This window comes from Chenopodium quinoa, unplaced genomic scaffold (genome assembly GCF_001683475.1).
Source record: "Chenopodium quinoa cultivar QQ74 unplaced genomic scaffold, ASM168347v1, whole genome shotgun sequence".
Classification (NCBI taxonomy): domain Eukaryota; kingdom Viridiplantae; phylum Streptophyta; class Magnoliopsida; order Caryophyllales; family Amaranthaceae; genus Chenopodium; species Chenopodium quinoa.
In genome coordinates, this window is record NW_018744858.1 from 947,333 (window position 1) to 965,268 (window position 17,936).

Genomic DNA, 17,936 nt, shown 5'->3' on the forward strand with positions numbered 1-17,936 from the left:
TCTAAAATTTAAGGCGTTCTTTCTATGATTACGAAAAATAAAATTAAAAAAAAAAAGATAAAAATTCAGAGCATTCACCGACTCCGTATGCTCCGACGACCTTTCCAGTGGCGTCGTTGCTTCCTTAAACTCGTCCATTCACCGTTTGCGCTAATTGGTGAAGAGTAAAGCAATTTTTAAAAAAAAAAAAATTATGACGTGGTGGTTGTTCGTAGGTGATGGTTGTTGATGGGGCAACAAGTTAGAGAGTGGTTAAAGAAAGTGAAAGTGAAATAGGGTACATTTTATATTGGGACATGTTTATAAAGTCATGTTAAAATACGGACGTTATCCGGTAAATACCGGACGTGGTTTAACAATTCACAGAATTAAAGTGGGATATTCTCAACGGTAACCCCCAACAATTGCTACGCACCAATGGTAACCCCCCCTTTTTTGGATTATACAAAATGACCTTAATTTAATTTTTTCAATCACTCATAACCTTATTTCATTAAATTTATCAACTATAGTTAGATTTCTATTTAAAATAAAAAAAATAAATAAAAAAACTAATAAAATTAACCCAGCCACCTGCCAACCACCCCCAACTTTATTTTTTTTTCCCTTTCTTCTTCTTCTTCAGGCCACCACCTCCATAACTTCAGGCCACTGCCTCCCCGGCCTCTTGGCCCACTTGCCTTCCGGCCACCCTACCCAAAAACCCATCCCCTTCCCGTCCCTTTCCGATTTCCGGCCACCCCCACCTGCCCAAACCCCATCCCCTGCGCCGACTAAGCTAATTCGCCCATCTTTACCCACTTTTCCCCTTAAACCACCATCCTCGACACCCTAAAACCCCAAAAACGAATTCCCTAAGATCAAAACTGTAGATTTTGGCATTCCATCAACCTTCTGTTGATTGTGGAGGGGATTCTTCAGTTGATTGTGGCGGAATTCCGGCAACCTTCGCTGGTCAAAAACTGGTGATTTCGAGGTCAAAATCCAACAACATTGCAAGCCCATATCCGTTAGTTTCGCTGCGAAATCCGGCAATTTTGAGAGGTAAATTCGGCTGATTTTTGCAAGTTTAATACGATTCCAGCCACCGCAATTTCGGCAGGCTTGTTCCGGCAAGTCGATTCTTCAATTCCAGCAGTTTTCAAGAATTGCTAACCGTCGGGGAAGGGAAAAGGGGAGGGTGGTCGGGGAAGGGGGTTGGGCTACGGCATTCCGGGGGGAAGGGGGAAGGACTCGTCGGTTGTTACGGCTGGGTTATGGTGGGTGGGCTTTTTGGTGGGGGTGGCTGGCAGGTGGTTGGGTTAATTTTAATAGTTTTTTTTTTTTTTTTTAAATAGAAATCTAACTATAGTTAATAAATTTAATGAAATAAGGTTATGAGTGATTGAAAAAATTAAATTAAGGTTATTTTGTATAATCCAAAAAAAGGGGTTACCATTGATGCGTAGCAATTGTTGGGGGTACCGTTGACAATATCCCAATTAAAGTCTTGCTTCCCTCCTTTTCTGAAATCAAACTATAGAAAGACAGAAAGAGAGAGAAGGGACACCACCATAATTCGACAAACACAAACCTTAATAGCGCACTACAAGAGTGAGAAACAATGGCGATTGCAAGAACTGGTGTTTACGTCGATGATTATTTGGAATGTTAGGGTTCTTATTCCCTTAATTATCTTCATTTTATTATGCTTGATTAATTTCTCAATCCCCAATTTTCATTTGATTAATTTCCCAATTTTCTGTGAATTGACAGATGCCAGTACCTTGCCTGCTGAGCTTCAAAGGCTTCTCAATACAATCCGCGAGCTTGATGAACGTTCCCAGGGTAATTTCTCTCTCTTAATTTTGAATTTAATTCAATTTGAGGTTGATTTTGGAAAATTAGGGTTATTTTTCGATTTGGGTTTTTTGAAATTTGTTGATTTGTGGTGGTGGTGGAAGGAATGATAAATCAGACGAGGCAACAAACGAAGTATTGTTTAGGGATTTCGGGCCAGAGCTCAAAAAAAGGGTATAATGGTGAAGATGATGATGTTGGACTTGACAAATTGCGGAAAGATATAGAAGCGACTCAGGATAATGCGTTAAGCCTTTGTACCGAGAAGGTTTTACTCGCTCGACAAGCTCATGATCTTGTAAGCTTCTCCTTAGTCTCTGAATTCTCGTTTTAGTGTTGAATGTTGGAGCTTTTGGTTACTTACATGCTCGTTTCGTTGCTAATTATTAGAGAATTGATGGTGGATTGTTATACTGTAGTCGGCAGCTTATTCTAGATGTAAGATGTAAGTGCTAGGCTGCTAGCATTAATATGCCGGGAAAATTATAGTAGTATATTTAGGAGTAAATGGTAGCCAAAGTACTTAGTACAATAGTGAATTTTAGACTAGCACACCAATCACATTAGGAATCTTATTATGTGTTAATATGTTTGCAAACCTTAACCTAGAATGTCCCTTAATAGAATGTCCATTTCATTTTGAATTCAAAATGTGCTTTTGACTACTAATCTCTTTAGTTTTGATTAACTACAATTATAAAAAAAGTTGATATTATAAAACTACACATTGAGACGAACCTACCATTATTTCACATGACTTTTGTTTTGGACTTACTAGATGAGAAATTTTTGTCAAAGATTAAAGTTTGACCAAAAATGGATATCGGCAATATATTATAGGACAAAAGGAGTATAACCTTTCCTTCTATTTTCTCACACTTAGTCATTCCTTAGCATTTCTATGCATGCTTTAGGAGAGAGATCTTGACAAAACAAGTGCTATCAAATATTTCTAATTTTGATTTGTTGATATCTTGTCTGTTTGTTGCTTTGGGGTATTACTCCACTCATATAATTGTCTCATAAACTGTTTTGGTCGTATCCCAAACATTGTCTCATTACCTTAGATGGAAAATTTTCCTCACCCAACTCGTTCAACCCATGTGATGTGTGACTCTACTACTAACTAACTAACTAACTAACTAACTCTCTCTCTCTCTCTCTCTCTCTCTCTCTCTCTCTCTCTCTCTCTCTCTCTCTCTCTCTCTCTCTCTCTCTCTTATTTTATGTGATGTGGGATCTCCCACTACATCTTTTTCTATCAATCTATTTCTCTATTTTCTTTCCACTATCTACCAAGAAGTCTACATCATGGTATTAAATTTTGGCCACATGATCGCATCGCAATCGCATTGTAAAGGAATTTAAGCTTGCCACAATCGATATATTAGGCTGTAACAGCTGTATTCCACCCACGTTCCTGGGGAAAGTGGCTATGTGACCGTCACCGCGATTGTGACCACATCTGAGATTTAAAACCATTGTCTGCACTACCATATTATTTATTAGTAATACGTGTGTCGAAGCCTTAGAGGACAATAATTTGAGCCTCAAATTATGGCTACTAATTTGCTTATTAAGGGGGAACAATTGGTATTATTATCAAAGTTTATGTTCTTAAATGTAGCTATTTTAGGTCTTCAAACTTTTACTTCTTTTTTATAACAAAAATTAAATCAAGTTTTAAGCAACTAGTAATAATATGCCCTTCAACATTTCAAGCCAATAAAGGTGGAGAGCCCCAAGAACATCCACAACCTTTTTATTTTTAAAATTGCAATCCCATATGGCTATTATAGGGTCCACAATGCAAAAAATAGGGTGAAGCGACTAGACCCCCTTCTTATTGGCTTGAATTGCCAATTAGTCCCTATTGTGGTATGGTCATATGTGAGTCTGAGGATGCTGATCTAGATGTTTTTGATGGAGAATTTTGATGTTATGCAATGGAAGAATTAGAATCTATGGAACACACTTGATTTGTCTTTTGGAGTTCTTTCAAGCAGGAAACTCTTACACCAATGTTGGTGTTAGGAAATAGGAACACCCCCCACCCCCTTCAACGATGAAATTAGTCACAGTTTAAAAACTTGAATCTCTAAGATGGTCAAGAAATCTGAGGGTTGGAAATATAGTTTTGAAGAGACATGCTTTGACAACTTTTGTGTAAGATGATAATGGTATGACACTTGTTTCAAAAAATGCTTTATGTTCACTGTTCATGTCCTCGCAGGAATACTTAAAGGCCTCCAATAGTGGATTTCACTTGTGAGATAAAATAAACTGATATGAATCCTAGGAACCTTTACTAAATCCAAGTTTTTGAAATAAAGTCCATGATATATTTCTTGAAGTTTAAGACCTAAACAAAAAGGTGTGAACTGGAGACAACAATTCGTTGGTTTTGAAATCACTATAGCTCAAGTTGACTAATATTTTCACACACAAAATTTACTAATATTCTGAGAGGAGTACAAAGGGAAGGGCAATGTGTAAAGTGGAGCTGTTAAATATCAAACCGTGTACTGAAATTCAGTGCTTAGTTACAAGTACTACAATGCTTCTTTGTGCCTATACTCAACTGATTATCCTTAGCCCCTAGCATATATCATATTTGTGTTTTTCATTGTCTACTCCCGAAGCAACTAGGAAAGTAATATGACCTTGCTGCCAAAGGCAGAAACACATAAAAATAATCCAGCCCAAGTTGCTTATTACAACATATTAAAATCACCATTGTCATAGCAAGGAAGTAGTTAGATTGTGATCACCAAGTAATCAACATCATCATCATCATCATTTCAATATATCGAAGCTTCTAGCGTAGTTAGCTATAGTAAACTAAAATACTCCTCCGTTATCTTTTAAATGCATCACTTGCTTCATTTGGCCTTTTGTTTTTTTAAATGCATCACTTCTATATTTTGTTAACTTTATACCATATTTTATTTTCTCTCTTCCCTAAAACCCCAGTCAAACTATTTTATCATTCCTTTCTCCTTCATGGTCCTTATTTAAATGATTAAAAAAACTACTCTCTCTCACATGCTATCTCTTTTATGATCCTCATTGTACTTTTATTAGATAAATCAAATATCTACTTGCCTCACTTGCAAAATATAATATTAGAGCAAATAATCTCTCCTAAATCTTCGCGTAAATGCAAGTGATGCAATAAAAAAAAAAAAAAAAAACCAAAGGGAGTAACATACTAAAATCTAGATAATTTTTGTGCTTGTTCTAAATCCTAGCCATCTATTTATTTATTTATTATTTCTATAGATTTCTCAAATGCTGAAAGCTCTATTTTTGTCTCTGTATTGTCTTTTTAAGGTGCTGATGAGCATAAAGAACTTGCTTTTTCTCTATAAAGACATCAATGGTCAAAGTTGTGAGTTAGGGAGCGTGAAATTCTACATGTCGCAATAATTATGGAACAAATGAACAATAGCTTAAGACTTGGGATAACTTGGTATAGCGTTTCTATTCTGGTGTTTTCAGGTGCCCTTTGTGGTGTAATTCATTTGATACTTTAGTACTATTTTGCTCTTCACATATTTCTATGTGATGAGTCTTCTGGTGCTTGTTAATGGCTAATTTAAAAGGTGATTGATGTCTTCTTAATGACTTGTTTTGTGGCAATCAGAAAGTTTGGTGATTTAAAGTCTGAGCTAATACTTTTATGACAACGTTTAACTCTTATACAAACAGCTTTTGAATGGAAGAGTGGACACCAAACATTACATTATGGGATCCATGTATATTCATTTGCATGTTTTCCTTGCAATTAAACTGCTGAAGCAGTGCATTTCCTTGCAGATAGATAGTCATATAAAGCGCCTAGATGAAGACCTGAACTACTTTGCTGAAGATCTAAAGCAAGGTATCTTGTTCAATTGTATTTTTCAAATTCTGACCTGCTGTAGCTCTCCTTATCTAAAATATCTTCAACCACATACTTGCTTTCCATGATCAAGAGGGTTATAATAGATTGACTTTGTTTTCTAGTATTCTCCTATTGCAAATCTGAATAACGGCCTTTTTATACTCTTTTCACTTAGCCCATAGAGCTGTAGAGCTGGTTATTGATTTGTTGCACTTATATTAGGTAAATGTATAAAGGAGGGGAGGGTGTTGCTTCTGATTGTTGGTGATGATTGTGCTCGAATTTCTTGGCTCATCTAGTCATCATGGTCCTATCTCAATGGATCGTAGTCAACTCAACAACACGTTTTTTTCTTTTCTTTTTTTTTTTTTTGGCCGAGTGTGGGGGGTGGTAGGCGTTAGTGCGCTACTGTTAAGTTAGGCTTGTGCTCATTGTTGATATTTCCTCTTAACTTATGCAGAGGGAAAGTTACCACCGGATGAGCCTGCCATTCTTCCACCCCTTCCCATACTTACAGCACCAAAATCTGAAAAGCAGCGAAGTGCATATGGAACACCTCAATCAAGGCGTTTTAGTTACAGAGACAGGGATTGGGACCGTGAGCGAGATAAAGATTCAGAGCTAATGCCACCTCCTGGTAGCCACAAAAAGGAATTCCCTGTCCCTGTTGATACTGATCAGCCTATTGATCCAAATGAACCAATCTACTGCGTTTGTCATCAGGTGATTACTTAATAATGAGTTCTTTGGATTTGTCTAAAGTCTATTTAAATGCATATAATCTTGCTTAAATTTTTAAAATTATATGTTCAATATTGCAGGTATCCTTTGGGGATATGATAGCATGTGACAATGAGAGTGTAAGTTTTTGCCGTTTTTTCTTTCTTTTTTTTTTTTTTTTCTTTTTTTTCTGTTTTTTTTTTTGGTACTGCTCTTTATATCTATTGATTTATGGCCCTTTAAAGTTTGAAGGCTCCAGAGTTCTTGCCTTTTGTCTATTTCAATGGTGCTCCTAAAGATACATGCCAACTTGGGCTTTTCCTTATTGCTGCAAACTTCAGTTTGTGCGCAGACAAGTTTTTTTTTTTTTCTTTTTCTTTTAAGTATGTGTGAAGTGCTGATAAATGGATAAGGGATGTGGTTGTTGAAGTTTGAAAACAAAACGCCGTAGATATAATTCAGGTTTACTAGAACAAAATGAAGATTCAACATTGTATACCCTATTTACTGCACCATCACGCTTCCCTTCACAATGATTTTGACATTTCGAATCCTTGTGTCCAATTTAGTAGTTTACTGGATTTGTTTTGCTAATGTGAACTTGTTTGAGAAAGGTTTCGCCCTTTTGATAGAAAAACTCACCACTTTCTCAGTAGGATCAAAAGAGGGTTTTTGGTGGAGGTATGTAAAAGAGAATAAACTTAAAAGGAGTTCCGTCAAGATGCTCTGTTTATGTTGCTTATTGTATTTGTTACTTTACCAAAATAATTAGTTGCCATTTGTCCATTAGTTCTTAATATGTGGTTTGACAATAAGAAACGTTAAATTTTGGTAGGTTTAGCCTGCAATACAACTGCCATTATGCTCTTTCTTTTCACTTGAATTTAAAAAGGCAGTGGATTTTCGGACTTAATGTTTATACCGAAATCTAAGGACAAATATATGATATTTGTATTGGGTAAAACTTTTATTCTAATATGGAATCTGTCCATTAGTTGTTTGTCTAGCTTTGTCTGTCAAGGCTTGACATTTTCTACTAATTGATATTACGAGCAACTAGTTTAACCCATGTACGTCATTGCCAAAGAACGGCTATAGCCAAGTTCTCTCATTGTTTTTTTAACCTTCTTTTGGTGGAATTTTGTCGCCTGAATTTGGACCTTTCATCCATTTCCTTTATTAGCTTCAGCTGCTATTTTGCATTGTTTTTCCTACGGATTGTATTATTGTTATTTTAGTTGATTATTCTGAAAGTAAAATTCTGATTTTGTCAGTGTCAAGGAGGAGAGTGGTTCCATTATGCGTGTGTTGGACTGACCCCAGAAACGAGATTCAAAGGGAAATGGTACTGTCCAACTTGCAGCCCTCAGTTTCGGAACTGAATCACTTTACTGTATAAATCAACTCAAAAGCCAGGGTGGATCAGCATAGTATCATTCAGTTCAAGATTCAGAAGTTATTTTCTATATTTTGCCTCAGCAAAGCGATTCAATTTAACTGCCATCGGATTATCAATTTTTTGAGTCACATTTTGGGTGGGACTAGCAACTTGAAGCCTTTGCTGCTATTACGAGCTGTCTAATATTTTTTTTAGGAATTACAACTTTCCGAGATTGATTTGGCTGTTATGTGCATTGTAAATATGACCTTAACAGTTTGTAATTCCTCTGGGTATCATAAATTCCTTGTCAATGGTATGATAATTTCCTTTGTTAAGCCAGAATGTGGATTAATCTGCAGACAGCAGCAGTGTATGATACTCTACAACTTGTATATTTTTGTCTAGTGATATATCGTTTATGTGATTTATTTTTTAAAATCTTATATACCTAGATGATTTTATAATGACTAGGGTGGCTAACGCGTGCCATAGCTAGCCATTTGGGGAGCTTTTTCCATTTAACTTTAGTTGTTGACAACATTAATGAGAAAAAAAATGTAAATAAATATTTTTAGGGGTGTAAATAACTTTTCTAGGTCATCAAAAAAATGTAAACGGCACAACTTGTCAACAACTTGTCTCCTGTAAAGAGTAATTAATTTTGATGAGAGCAAATAAGTAAATAAACATTGTACTATTTTAGAGAATAAATTGTCCAAACACTATTAATAAGTGTTATTTCAAATTTCTTTAGGTATTACAATAGTTTGGTAACTATTATCTTTTACTTTTTTTTTTTTTTTTGACAAGCTATTATCTTTTACTAATCATTGTAGATTTATTATTGCTAATGTCAGAAATCTCTTTAAAAAAACATTTTTCTTAAAAAAAAAAAAAGAAAATACCTTGGAATTTTTTTTTGTAACAACACTCCTTAATGTTAATTTGTTTTGTGAGAATATACATTAGACCAGATTCTGAACATTGACTATATTTCAAGTGTTGATTTTTCATCATATGTTCTCTTAAAACGGCCTCTCTTTATTATTTTTCTCTCGATTGGCCATTCCCTCTCCTTTATTCTTCGAAACTTCCCTCATTTACTCCTTTCTCTCTTCTCCTTCATTACCTCTGTCATAGCAAAACGAATTGATTGCTTCAATTCGTGGGTTAATTTTAGCCTCCCAAAAGAGTAAGTTTTTATTTTCTCTCTCCGCTCATTTTGTTAGTGATTTTCTACTTTTGTAATAGTTTAGTGTGATTCGTCGTTCACTGTGTCTGCCATGGATTAAAAAACACCTAAAAAATTTCAACAATTTCGGAAGGTATTAGCTCATAGAACCATGTTCTATTCAGGGGAACTCTTTCTATCTAAGCTGGAGTTCCATGGCTCCTAAAAGAAAGCTTACAGCAAGAACAAAGCGTGGAGGGTGGGCTGGGGTGGGGGGGGGGGGGGGGATTACACTCATACGAAAACCACAATGACACTTTTGGCCCTTCGAAATCAGTGTTACATCCATGCTATACACAAGAGTGAGCACAATCAATACACATGTCAAAAAAAAATTAATTTGCAATTAAAAACCCTTTTATGATAAAAGGAACAAATCCACAAAATTAATAAGTAGCAAATTCATTAAATTTAACAGCTTACTTACCTCGAAATTAAGTAAATTGAGGTGCTCCCAATTGCAAAGTGCTCATACTGCATCCACGCAAAATACAACATATTTCCTATGGTTTAGAAGTATGTGTTATTTGGTTTTGAATTTATATAATTTCAATATGACTCGTTCTTTTAATTTTTGAATAAAAATTAACATATGTCATGTTGACCCCATCAACTGCTTTAATTGCCACATTCATGACGGTCTCTCATCAATGACAGGTCATGAGAAGAAGGTTGCTAGGCCAAAAAACTTTGCGGTTAGTTTTATAAAAATTTTATTGTTTAAAAAATGGCTTGTAGGCATATTGGATTTGCGCCTATAACATGGCGTAGGCGCTTGAAAGTTGTGCCTAGGCCATGAGAAGTGTAGATGGACATTAATGACAAAACAACATAATTAACTTTAGAGTTGCTGAAATTTACATTGTACACCAGGGTGTACCGTGGATGAAAATTGTCATTCAAAAAAAAAAAAAAAAAAAACAAGTTAGCTTTCTAAATTTATGCTCCTTAATTGAAGGATTTTTGTTATTTCCTTTCCATAATTTTAGCTTCTCATATCCATAATTGTTTATAATCAGTTTTTGAAAAAATAGAGAATTTTTAGAGAGAAAATAAAATTTCAAGAGAAAGAAATAAATTTTTTAGAGAGAAAATGATGGCTCATCGTGAATTTCTTCACGATCTATGATTGTCGATTTGCACTTGATGATCAGCAGATTGATGTTTTTGACAATTGATATTTAATTTTAGATTTTGTCATCAAATGAGAAGGTAGTTTTTAATTATATATTCTTTTCAATTTATATTTCATAATTTTGTTGTTGATGATGATGTTTTTAGATTATTATATTTGTTCATATATAATTGTTAGCAAATTCATCACTGAAAGAAAATGTAAATTTATTTTTATTATTATTATTATTATTATTATTATTATTATTTTAAATAAAATAAAAATTTTGTTATTTTCGGAGGTTGAAGATGAAGTTCTTTTGGGTTAGAATAAATGTTATTTTATCAGTTTTTATTTATTTATTTATTTATTATTTTTTTTTATCCATATTCATTGGAATGAATATGTTCATTGAGTTTAATTAATATGCTCTTTGGGTCTTAACTATATGTTCTTTATAGTCACAAACTATGTTGTTTGGATTTGAAATATGTGTTCTTTACGTTACAAACTATGTTCATCTAATTGCGTATTTTTTTTAAAAAAATAAAAATAAAAAATCATCTAATTGTATATATGTATATTTTTTTAAATCAAGATCATAAAAGTTGATGAAGACGACATACTTTTGGGACCTCTTCTATTGATGATAGATTTTCTGATAGATCTAAAGAACAATCGCTATATTAATAAAGAATATGCTAATATTATTTAAAGAACATTATTTATATTATTTACCCAACATGTTGAAACATAATTCAGAAAACATATCACAATAAGTAATGAACATTGGTGTGACAATAATGGTACATTAAAATTACAATCAAAACATGGACATTTAAAAATCATATAATGAACATCATAATAGATATGCATGACCAAGATGAATTTATAAAAAAATATAAAAATATATAATTGGTTATTTAGAGAATTTTCTTAAAAAAGAAAAAGAACATAATAAAAATATTGGAATTTGAAATTTTGAAAATGAATTTCAAATTTTAAAATTTGAAATCTGAAATCTGAAATCTGAAAATGAAATCTTGATAAAAATAATTTTAGAGAGAGAAATTATAAAAAACTGAATATTTTGAAATGATTTGACATTAAATACGTGATAAAAATCAATTGGTAATTATCTTTTACCTATTTGAAAAACTGTTTCACCAAAATATCACGTTCTTTATATTTCAATGCTCTGTTCTTTTATAATGTCGTGATGTTCATTACAAATATAAGTTATGTTATTTTCGCTTTTTTCTTTTTTTTTTTTAAACTAGTTTTGATCTGGATGTACCATGCGCATGGTACACCTGGGTGTAGGGGTGTTCAAATTTGAGTACCCGGATATTCGGGTACCCGAAAATCCGGGTACCCGGATCTTCAGGTAGTTGATAAGTCGGCCCGTGTCTTGTCCCGGATAATTCGGGTACCTGGTGTTTCGGGGTTTTTTGATGTCCTGCGGGAGAGTTACAATTCCGAGACTGGAACCGGACGCCTGTACCTGCAAAACAAACGGATGCTCCGGATGATTGGAGATCCGCCTCCGACGGTCAAGTTAGTACTTGATTAAGGAGTAATTAATGCGGAAATTAAAGTGATTGGGTCTCTCTAGGTGAGAGTGTTTAATGTGTGTAATCTGCGTAATCTCCCTTAATGAGGATTAAGGGAGGTATTTATAACCTCGGGAAACGTGCCAATCTAGGTTTAGGTTAACCTTGGGCTGATTGGGCTTCCCTCGGAAGTTGGGCCTAGGTGGCCGACTTCTCCATTAGGCATGGAGTATGCCACGTGTCATGACATAATAGGTCCAAGGCGGACGAATAAGCGTGTGCCACGTGGCAAGCCCTGAGAGGTCCAACTGGGGAACACTTGGCAGGACCTGATTGGCCCACGTGGCGCATTCCGATTGGTGGGAGCAAAATCCCCTAATCATTTGCCCCTCACAGGTGGCACGTGACTGGTCACGTGTTACCTGTGACAGGTGTCGCCCTGTAACAGGCGACGACCTGCTACAGGTGTCACTCGGCGAGAGGCCGAGAGATTCTCCCGCCAAAATTTTGAATTCTGGAAGTGACCCTTCGCCTTCTCACTTCGCCTATATAAAGGAGTGTTGACTTCGGTCATTTTCACACTTGAAAACTTTGTGAGAGAACATTCGGACCCCTGAACTTGCTCTGACATTTTGGACCCTTTCTGCCTACCGCCTGCTCTGACAAGCCGACTGCAAAGGATTTTCAGAACTTCATCAATCGTCACTCGTTTAGGTAACCGTCGGTTCTCTTACTCTTAATTTTCTCTTTACTTTATTCTTTTTTGAAATGGCACCACGGAAGCACACGACACGACCTAGGTTAGTGATCAGCCGGTCACCGGGGACGGCTGAATCTAGGACTAGGAGTGCCGCCTGCCCTTTTCTGGACCCATCTTTGCCCTTTATACAAAGTCCGACTGTATCTGTGTCTATGCAGAGCATGATGGCCAGAACAAAAAAGACTGCCAGGATCTCAAACTCAGACGGCTCCTCCCACAGGGTGCCGATTAGTGAAACATCTGACCAGGCGCCAGATGTGGAAGTGAAACAAAGCGGCTTGAAAGCCGGCAGTTCTGAGGGAGGAGTCAAAGTGACCCCTTCCCATTTTACAGTTGACAATTCTACATTCTCTCCTGCTCCTTTTAAAGGAGAAGAGGCGGGCCCCTCCGGGAGAGGGGAGGAGTCGTCCTCTTCGGACTCGTCAGAGGACGAATCCGAGTCTAGCTCTTCTGGCCATGCTTCTCTGGACACAGAAGAGAAAAACAGTCGCCTACAAGAGGCGAGGCTTTCTCACGCAGTTGAGAAGGGGGACGATTGGGCGGAGCCATCCGCCTCTCACCGAGAGCAAAATACCCCCTACTACTGCACGGTACCTCGGGGCCGGATCACGGCCATGTAAGAGAAAGTGGGGAGCTTTATCGCAAACCACACAATGGGCCCCGGCTTTTTAGTGTTCGTGCCGGATCCAGAAGACACAATCGTCTGGCCGGCTGGTACCAGTTATGATGGCGCCTGCTTTGGCTGCTACGAGGCGGCCATCAAGGTTGGGCTGCGCTTCCCACTACATCCGGCTGTTCAGCGGATCTTGGATGGGTATGAGTTGGGGTTATGGCAGTTAGCCCCGAACTCCTAGGTCAACGTACTCGGCTATGTGGCCGGGTGCGAACTGCACGGGGTGGAGCCAAACTTCGAGGCTTTCGCCCACATGAACTACCTCAACCGGACCCCTAAGGCAGGCGGTACCGGCTGGTATCAATTGACGAGCCACAGGGGCTACCTCATGACAAGAGGTAAAGCAAACAAATGGAAGGACTGGCGGAGCACCTTCTTTATCATTGAGAGTTCAGACACAGAGCTGAACAAGCGCTTCAACAGGTGGAACAGGAATCCGCCCCTTCTTGCAGGCGGCCGCAGCATGCCGCCTGTTCCCCCAAGGCTAAGAAAGAGATCCTAGATAAAGGACTCTTCAAAGTAGAGTCGAAGGTGAACTCTACTTCAGGGGTACGAGAGCAAGTACCCCTGCACTGCGTCCCGAGCTTCAAATGGCTCTACGACGAGTACTTTTTGGCCGCCTGTGGCCTCAGCAGTCGGTGCTCAAGAGGTAGCCGGCCTGTCGAATACTCTGTTGTTCCGTGCATTTCTTGTTATGACTTTTATTAACTTTGCTATTTGTTTTTGCAGCGGACTCCATGAGAAAATTACCGCCTCCAAGACTGCGGCGGCCATGTTGCGGGCCTCCATCATGCAACAGTCTTCAACCGACTCCCCCAACAATGGGGCACCCTTGGTGGGCTTCGAACCTTTCACCCTCTTTTTGGAGTTGTGTTTATGCATATACTGACTCTTTTCTTCTTTTTTAGACGGGCGCTCCAAGAGCTTCTTCTTCCCAACAGCTGGACCCCAAGGCCCGGAGGACGACTGTTGCGAGCTCTCTTGGTTCTGCCAGGAAACATGCGGCGGCTGAGAAACAGCCGGCCACTTCTTCTAAAACTCCAGCTGGGCCACCTAGAAGTATGAAATTATCCTTGTAAATTTTAGACTTGCTCCCTTCTTTACTAGGTCTAATCCGTTTGTTTATGCTTGATGCAGCCGGCCCTCAGGAGCCTGACTTGGTCGAGGTGGCCAAGTCTATGATCAAGGTCGTTCCTCCAGCTGAAAGGGAGGCGGTCAGGGGTGTCGGCACCCTTGACCTAGACGGGATTGCAGGGGTCCTTGCTGAGGTATACTTAGCATATTTTTTAGTATTTGAATTCCAGGACGCCTGTTTTCTTTTTTGTTTGGAAACTGACGCCTGTTCCCCTTTTTACTTAGGCCCTGCTCCGAGTGAACGGCCTTCGCAAGCCGCTTGACCGGAAGAACAAAGAGGTAAAGGCTGCAAAAGCTATGGCCGCCTCTGACTGTGATAAGACAATGTTTCAAATTGCCCAAAATGAAGTTCTGACCATTGATATTCTTTATTATCAGGCGCAGGCTACCGCCGCTATCCGGGCTCAGTTAGAGGCGGCCCAGAAGAGGAATAGCGAGCTGGAGGCGACCATCAACAACCTCAAGGCCGAGCTGAGACCTCTTCGCCAAAAGATGTCCTCATACGAAACCTTGGAGAAATCCTTGGCGAGCGTAAAGGAACGCCTGGTGACCCAGGAGAAGAGTCTTACTCAGGAGCTCTCGGAAAAGGCCGAGCAAGAAAAGAAAGAGCTGGTCTGGGAGATGATGGAAGACTCTGCTCAAATCCAGCGCATGACTTGGGGCCGCCTCTTCCCCAATGCCGACTTTGCCTCATGGGAAAAAAACGTACCGCCAGTGTTCTGATAGATATAATCAAGAGATCCTGGCGGCTGCTGAGGAAGAGGCGTTGGAGGAGGAGGAGCAGCCGGTAGTGGCGCTTGTGCCGCTTGGGGGTAATGCATCAAAGAAGGATGCAGCTGAAGCCGAGTCCAGCAAGAAGAGTGCTGACCAGGCGGCAGCTGCTAATATTGAAGATCTGCCCCCTTCTTAAGCTTTATGTCTTCTTTCCACGACCTGCGTGCCGTTTGTTTGTATTTACCCAGCCAGGGGGCCGAGGCTCTGAATATTTTGCCGGTCTTTAATGACCGGCTTCCTTTTAATGAATATTTTTGTTTTGCTTCAAATTTGTTTAAGTATTGAATATTCTGATATCCAATTGTACACTATACCGACTGTTTTACATGGCCGATAGTTGCAGACAAGTACGGATAGTTAGTCACGCCGCCTATGCCCCTGGACGACTGGTTGTCTGTTTCCAGGCTAGACGATCAGTCGGCCATTTATCCAATCGGTATTCGAACCATTTTAAAGACTGGATCCCCTTTAGGCAGGCGGTCCTGTCATTTGTAAAATTAACCAAGTAGGAAAGTGGTTTCCTACTTGTCATGTTTTTAGGCTAGAGACTTTAGGCCGTCTATGCCGACTGTTCCCCGCCATATTTAATCTAGTGTGAACAGGTGCTGTATGAACACCTTTTTAGTTTCATACTAAATTTTTAAGGAGTGACCAAGTAAACATGATTGTTACCTAGTCGCCAAGTAACTGAGTAGTAGAGGTATCAAGCGGTGGGTACCGGTTGTTCCCCTTTATTCGCCAATGTTTGTTGGCTATTAACTCATAAAATACCAACTGTTCTTATCCCAATTAGTTCAGTCGGTCGGTTGACCCGGATGGTTACTGCGAACACTTGCTTGACGTGATTAGTCAGTTAAGTGAGATATCCTTGTCCGGGAAACGGCTACGTGGTTGTTTTGGTTAGACAGTCGTATAGGTGCCGTGTAATGATTTTATAGAACAATGTTCCACCCAAAAAGGGAGCTGCTCTCTGCGACGAATTTCATCCGGATGGATGCCGTCGGACGCCTGCTATAACGTTGGGACAGGTCGAATTGAATTTTTATATTTTGATCAGTTGGCTTGGCGCCTGGTCTGATCATTTTAGTCATGAGCCTTTGATAGTTCTTGGTGAACTGTATTATGGGAGTGTAGCCGGTTGAGTGAAACAAGCGGCGTGCCCCTCTTAAGTAAGAATAAAAATTAAACATGGAGAGTAGCCGACTGTTTGTCAGTAGGCATGCCCCTCTTAAGTAAAAATGAAAACTGAGTATGGAGAGTAGCCGACTGTTTGTTAGTAGGCGTGCCCCTCTTAGTACAAAATTTAATGAAACAGCAAACTTTAATTAAGTAGCCCTTGACTATTTACATCATTCAAAAGAAATATTTCTTAAGATTATCTACATTCGAAGTTCGAGGCAACGGTTGTCCGTCTGGTGTTCCCAGACGGTAGGTACCGTCCCTGACCTCTTCACAGATTCGGTAGGGTCCTTCCCAGTTGGGAGTTAGTTTGCCAGACTCATTAGCCCTACCAACTGCTTCCATTTTTCTAAGTACAAAGTCCCCCACTTTGAGTGGACGCCTGTGTACTTTTTTTTTGTATGATCTAGTCATTCTCAGGCGGTAAATTTCATGGCGCAAGACAGCATTGCCCCTCCTTTCAGGAAGTGAGTCTAATGCCAGGCGCATGGCTTCCCAGTTTGCCTCTTCGTCATATAGCATTACTCGAAGAGTCGGCTCGTAGTGTTCTATTGGAAGAACAGCTTTCGCACCATAAGTTAGGAGGAATGGAGTTTCTCTAGTCGCCCCTTTTTCAGTCGTCCTAATGGCCCAGAGAACATGTGGTAATTCATCCGCCCATAGGCCGCCTGCTCGTTCAATCTTTTTCTTGAGACCGTCTGAGATGATTTTATTAAAGGCTTCTACCTGGCCGTTTGCTTGTGGACGGCCGACAGATGCAAAGTAGTGTGCAATTCCTTGGTCACCCAACCAGCTTTTGAGAACAGGCGTCTCAAATTGGGGACCATTATCAAAAACCATAGACATGGGAACCCCGAACCGAGTGATGACATTTTTCCAAATGAATGAAATTACATCCTTCGTCTTGATTCCCTTTACAGCCTCCGCCTCTACCCATTTAGTGAAGTAGTCGACGGCAACAAGTATGTACCTCCTTCCGCCTGTAGCAGGCGTATATGGACCCAGAATATCCATGCCCCACTTAGAAAACGGTAGTGGGCTATGAATGGTAGTGAGGTCAGTAGCCGGACGGTGAATTAGTTTGCCAAACCTTTGGCACTTGTCACATTTTTTCACCATCTCCATCGCATCTGCTTCTAAAGTAGGCCAAAAGTAGCCCTGCCGCCTTGCCCGTTGAGCAAGCGTCCTACCGCCTATATGGGAAGCACAGTAACTAGAGTGAAGATCGTCCAGTATCTCTCGCCCCTTTTCTGGAGTAACACACTTTAAGAAGGGTTGAAGGTACCCCCTTTTGTGAAGTTCTCCCTTTATTATTTCAAAACTGGTTGCTCGTTTTTTCAGTGCTGCCGCCTGTTGATGATCATCCGGTAGGGTACCATTTGTCAGATATGCCCTGATTGGATCCATCCAGGTTGAGCTTCTGTCTAAGATTCCAATAGGTTCTTCCTCAATGCTTCTCCTCTCCATTACTTCCCAAAAAACTGTTCGAGGAGTATCACAGGCGGCGGTTAATGCTAATTTTGAAAGTGCATCCGCCTGGTTGTTTTCTGATCTCGGCACTTGGGTCAGATGGAAATCCTCAAGGGAGCCGACTGCTTGTCGGACCGCCTGTAAATACTTGATCATGGCCGGATGGGTTGCTTCGTATTCGCCATTGTACTGACTCACTATCAATTGTGAATCGGAACAGGC

General features: G+C 39.3%; 1 protein-coding gene across 1 annotated transcript; it reads left to right on the forward strand.

The window, feature by feature from the left end:
- The first annotated feature begins 1,494 nt into the window (after positions 1-1,494).
- LOC110704759 (PHD finger protein ING2-like) lies at positions 1,495-8,264 on the forward strand. The gene is made up of 7 exons (XM_021882570.1): positions 1,495-1,649; positions 1,756-1,827; positions 1,944-2,137; positions 5,659-5,722; positions 6,186-6,448; positions 6,547-6,585; positions 7,720-8,264. Exons 1-7 carry the CDS (start codon positions 1,604-1,606, stop codon positions 7,825-7,827), a joined length of 786 nt encoding a protein of 261 aa, XP_021738262.1. The 5' UTR covers positions 1,495-1,603; the 3' UTR covers positions 7,828-8,264.
- The last annotated feature ends 9,672 nt before the right edge of the window (positions 8,265-17,936 follow it).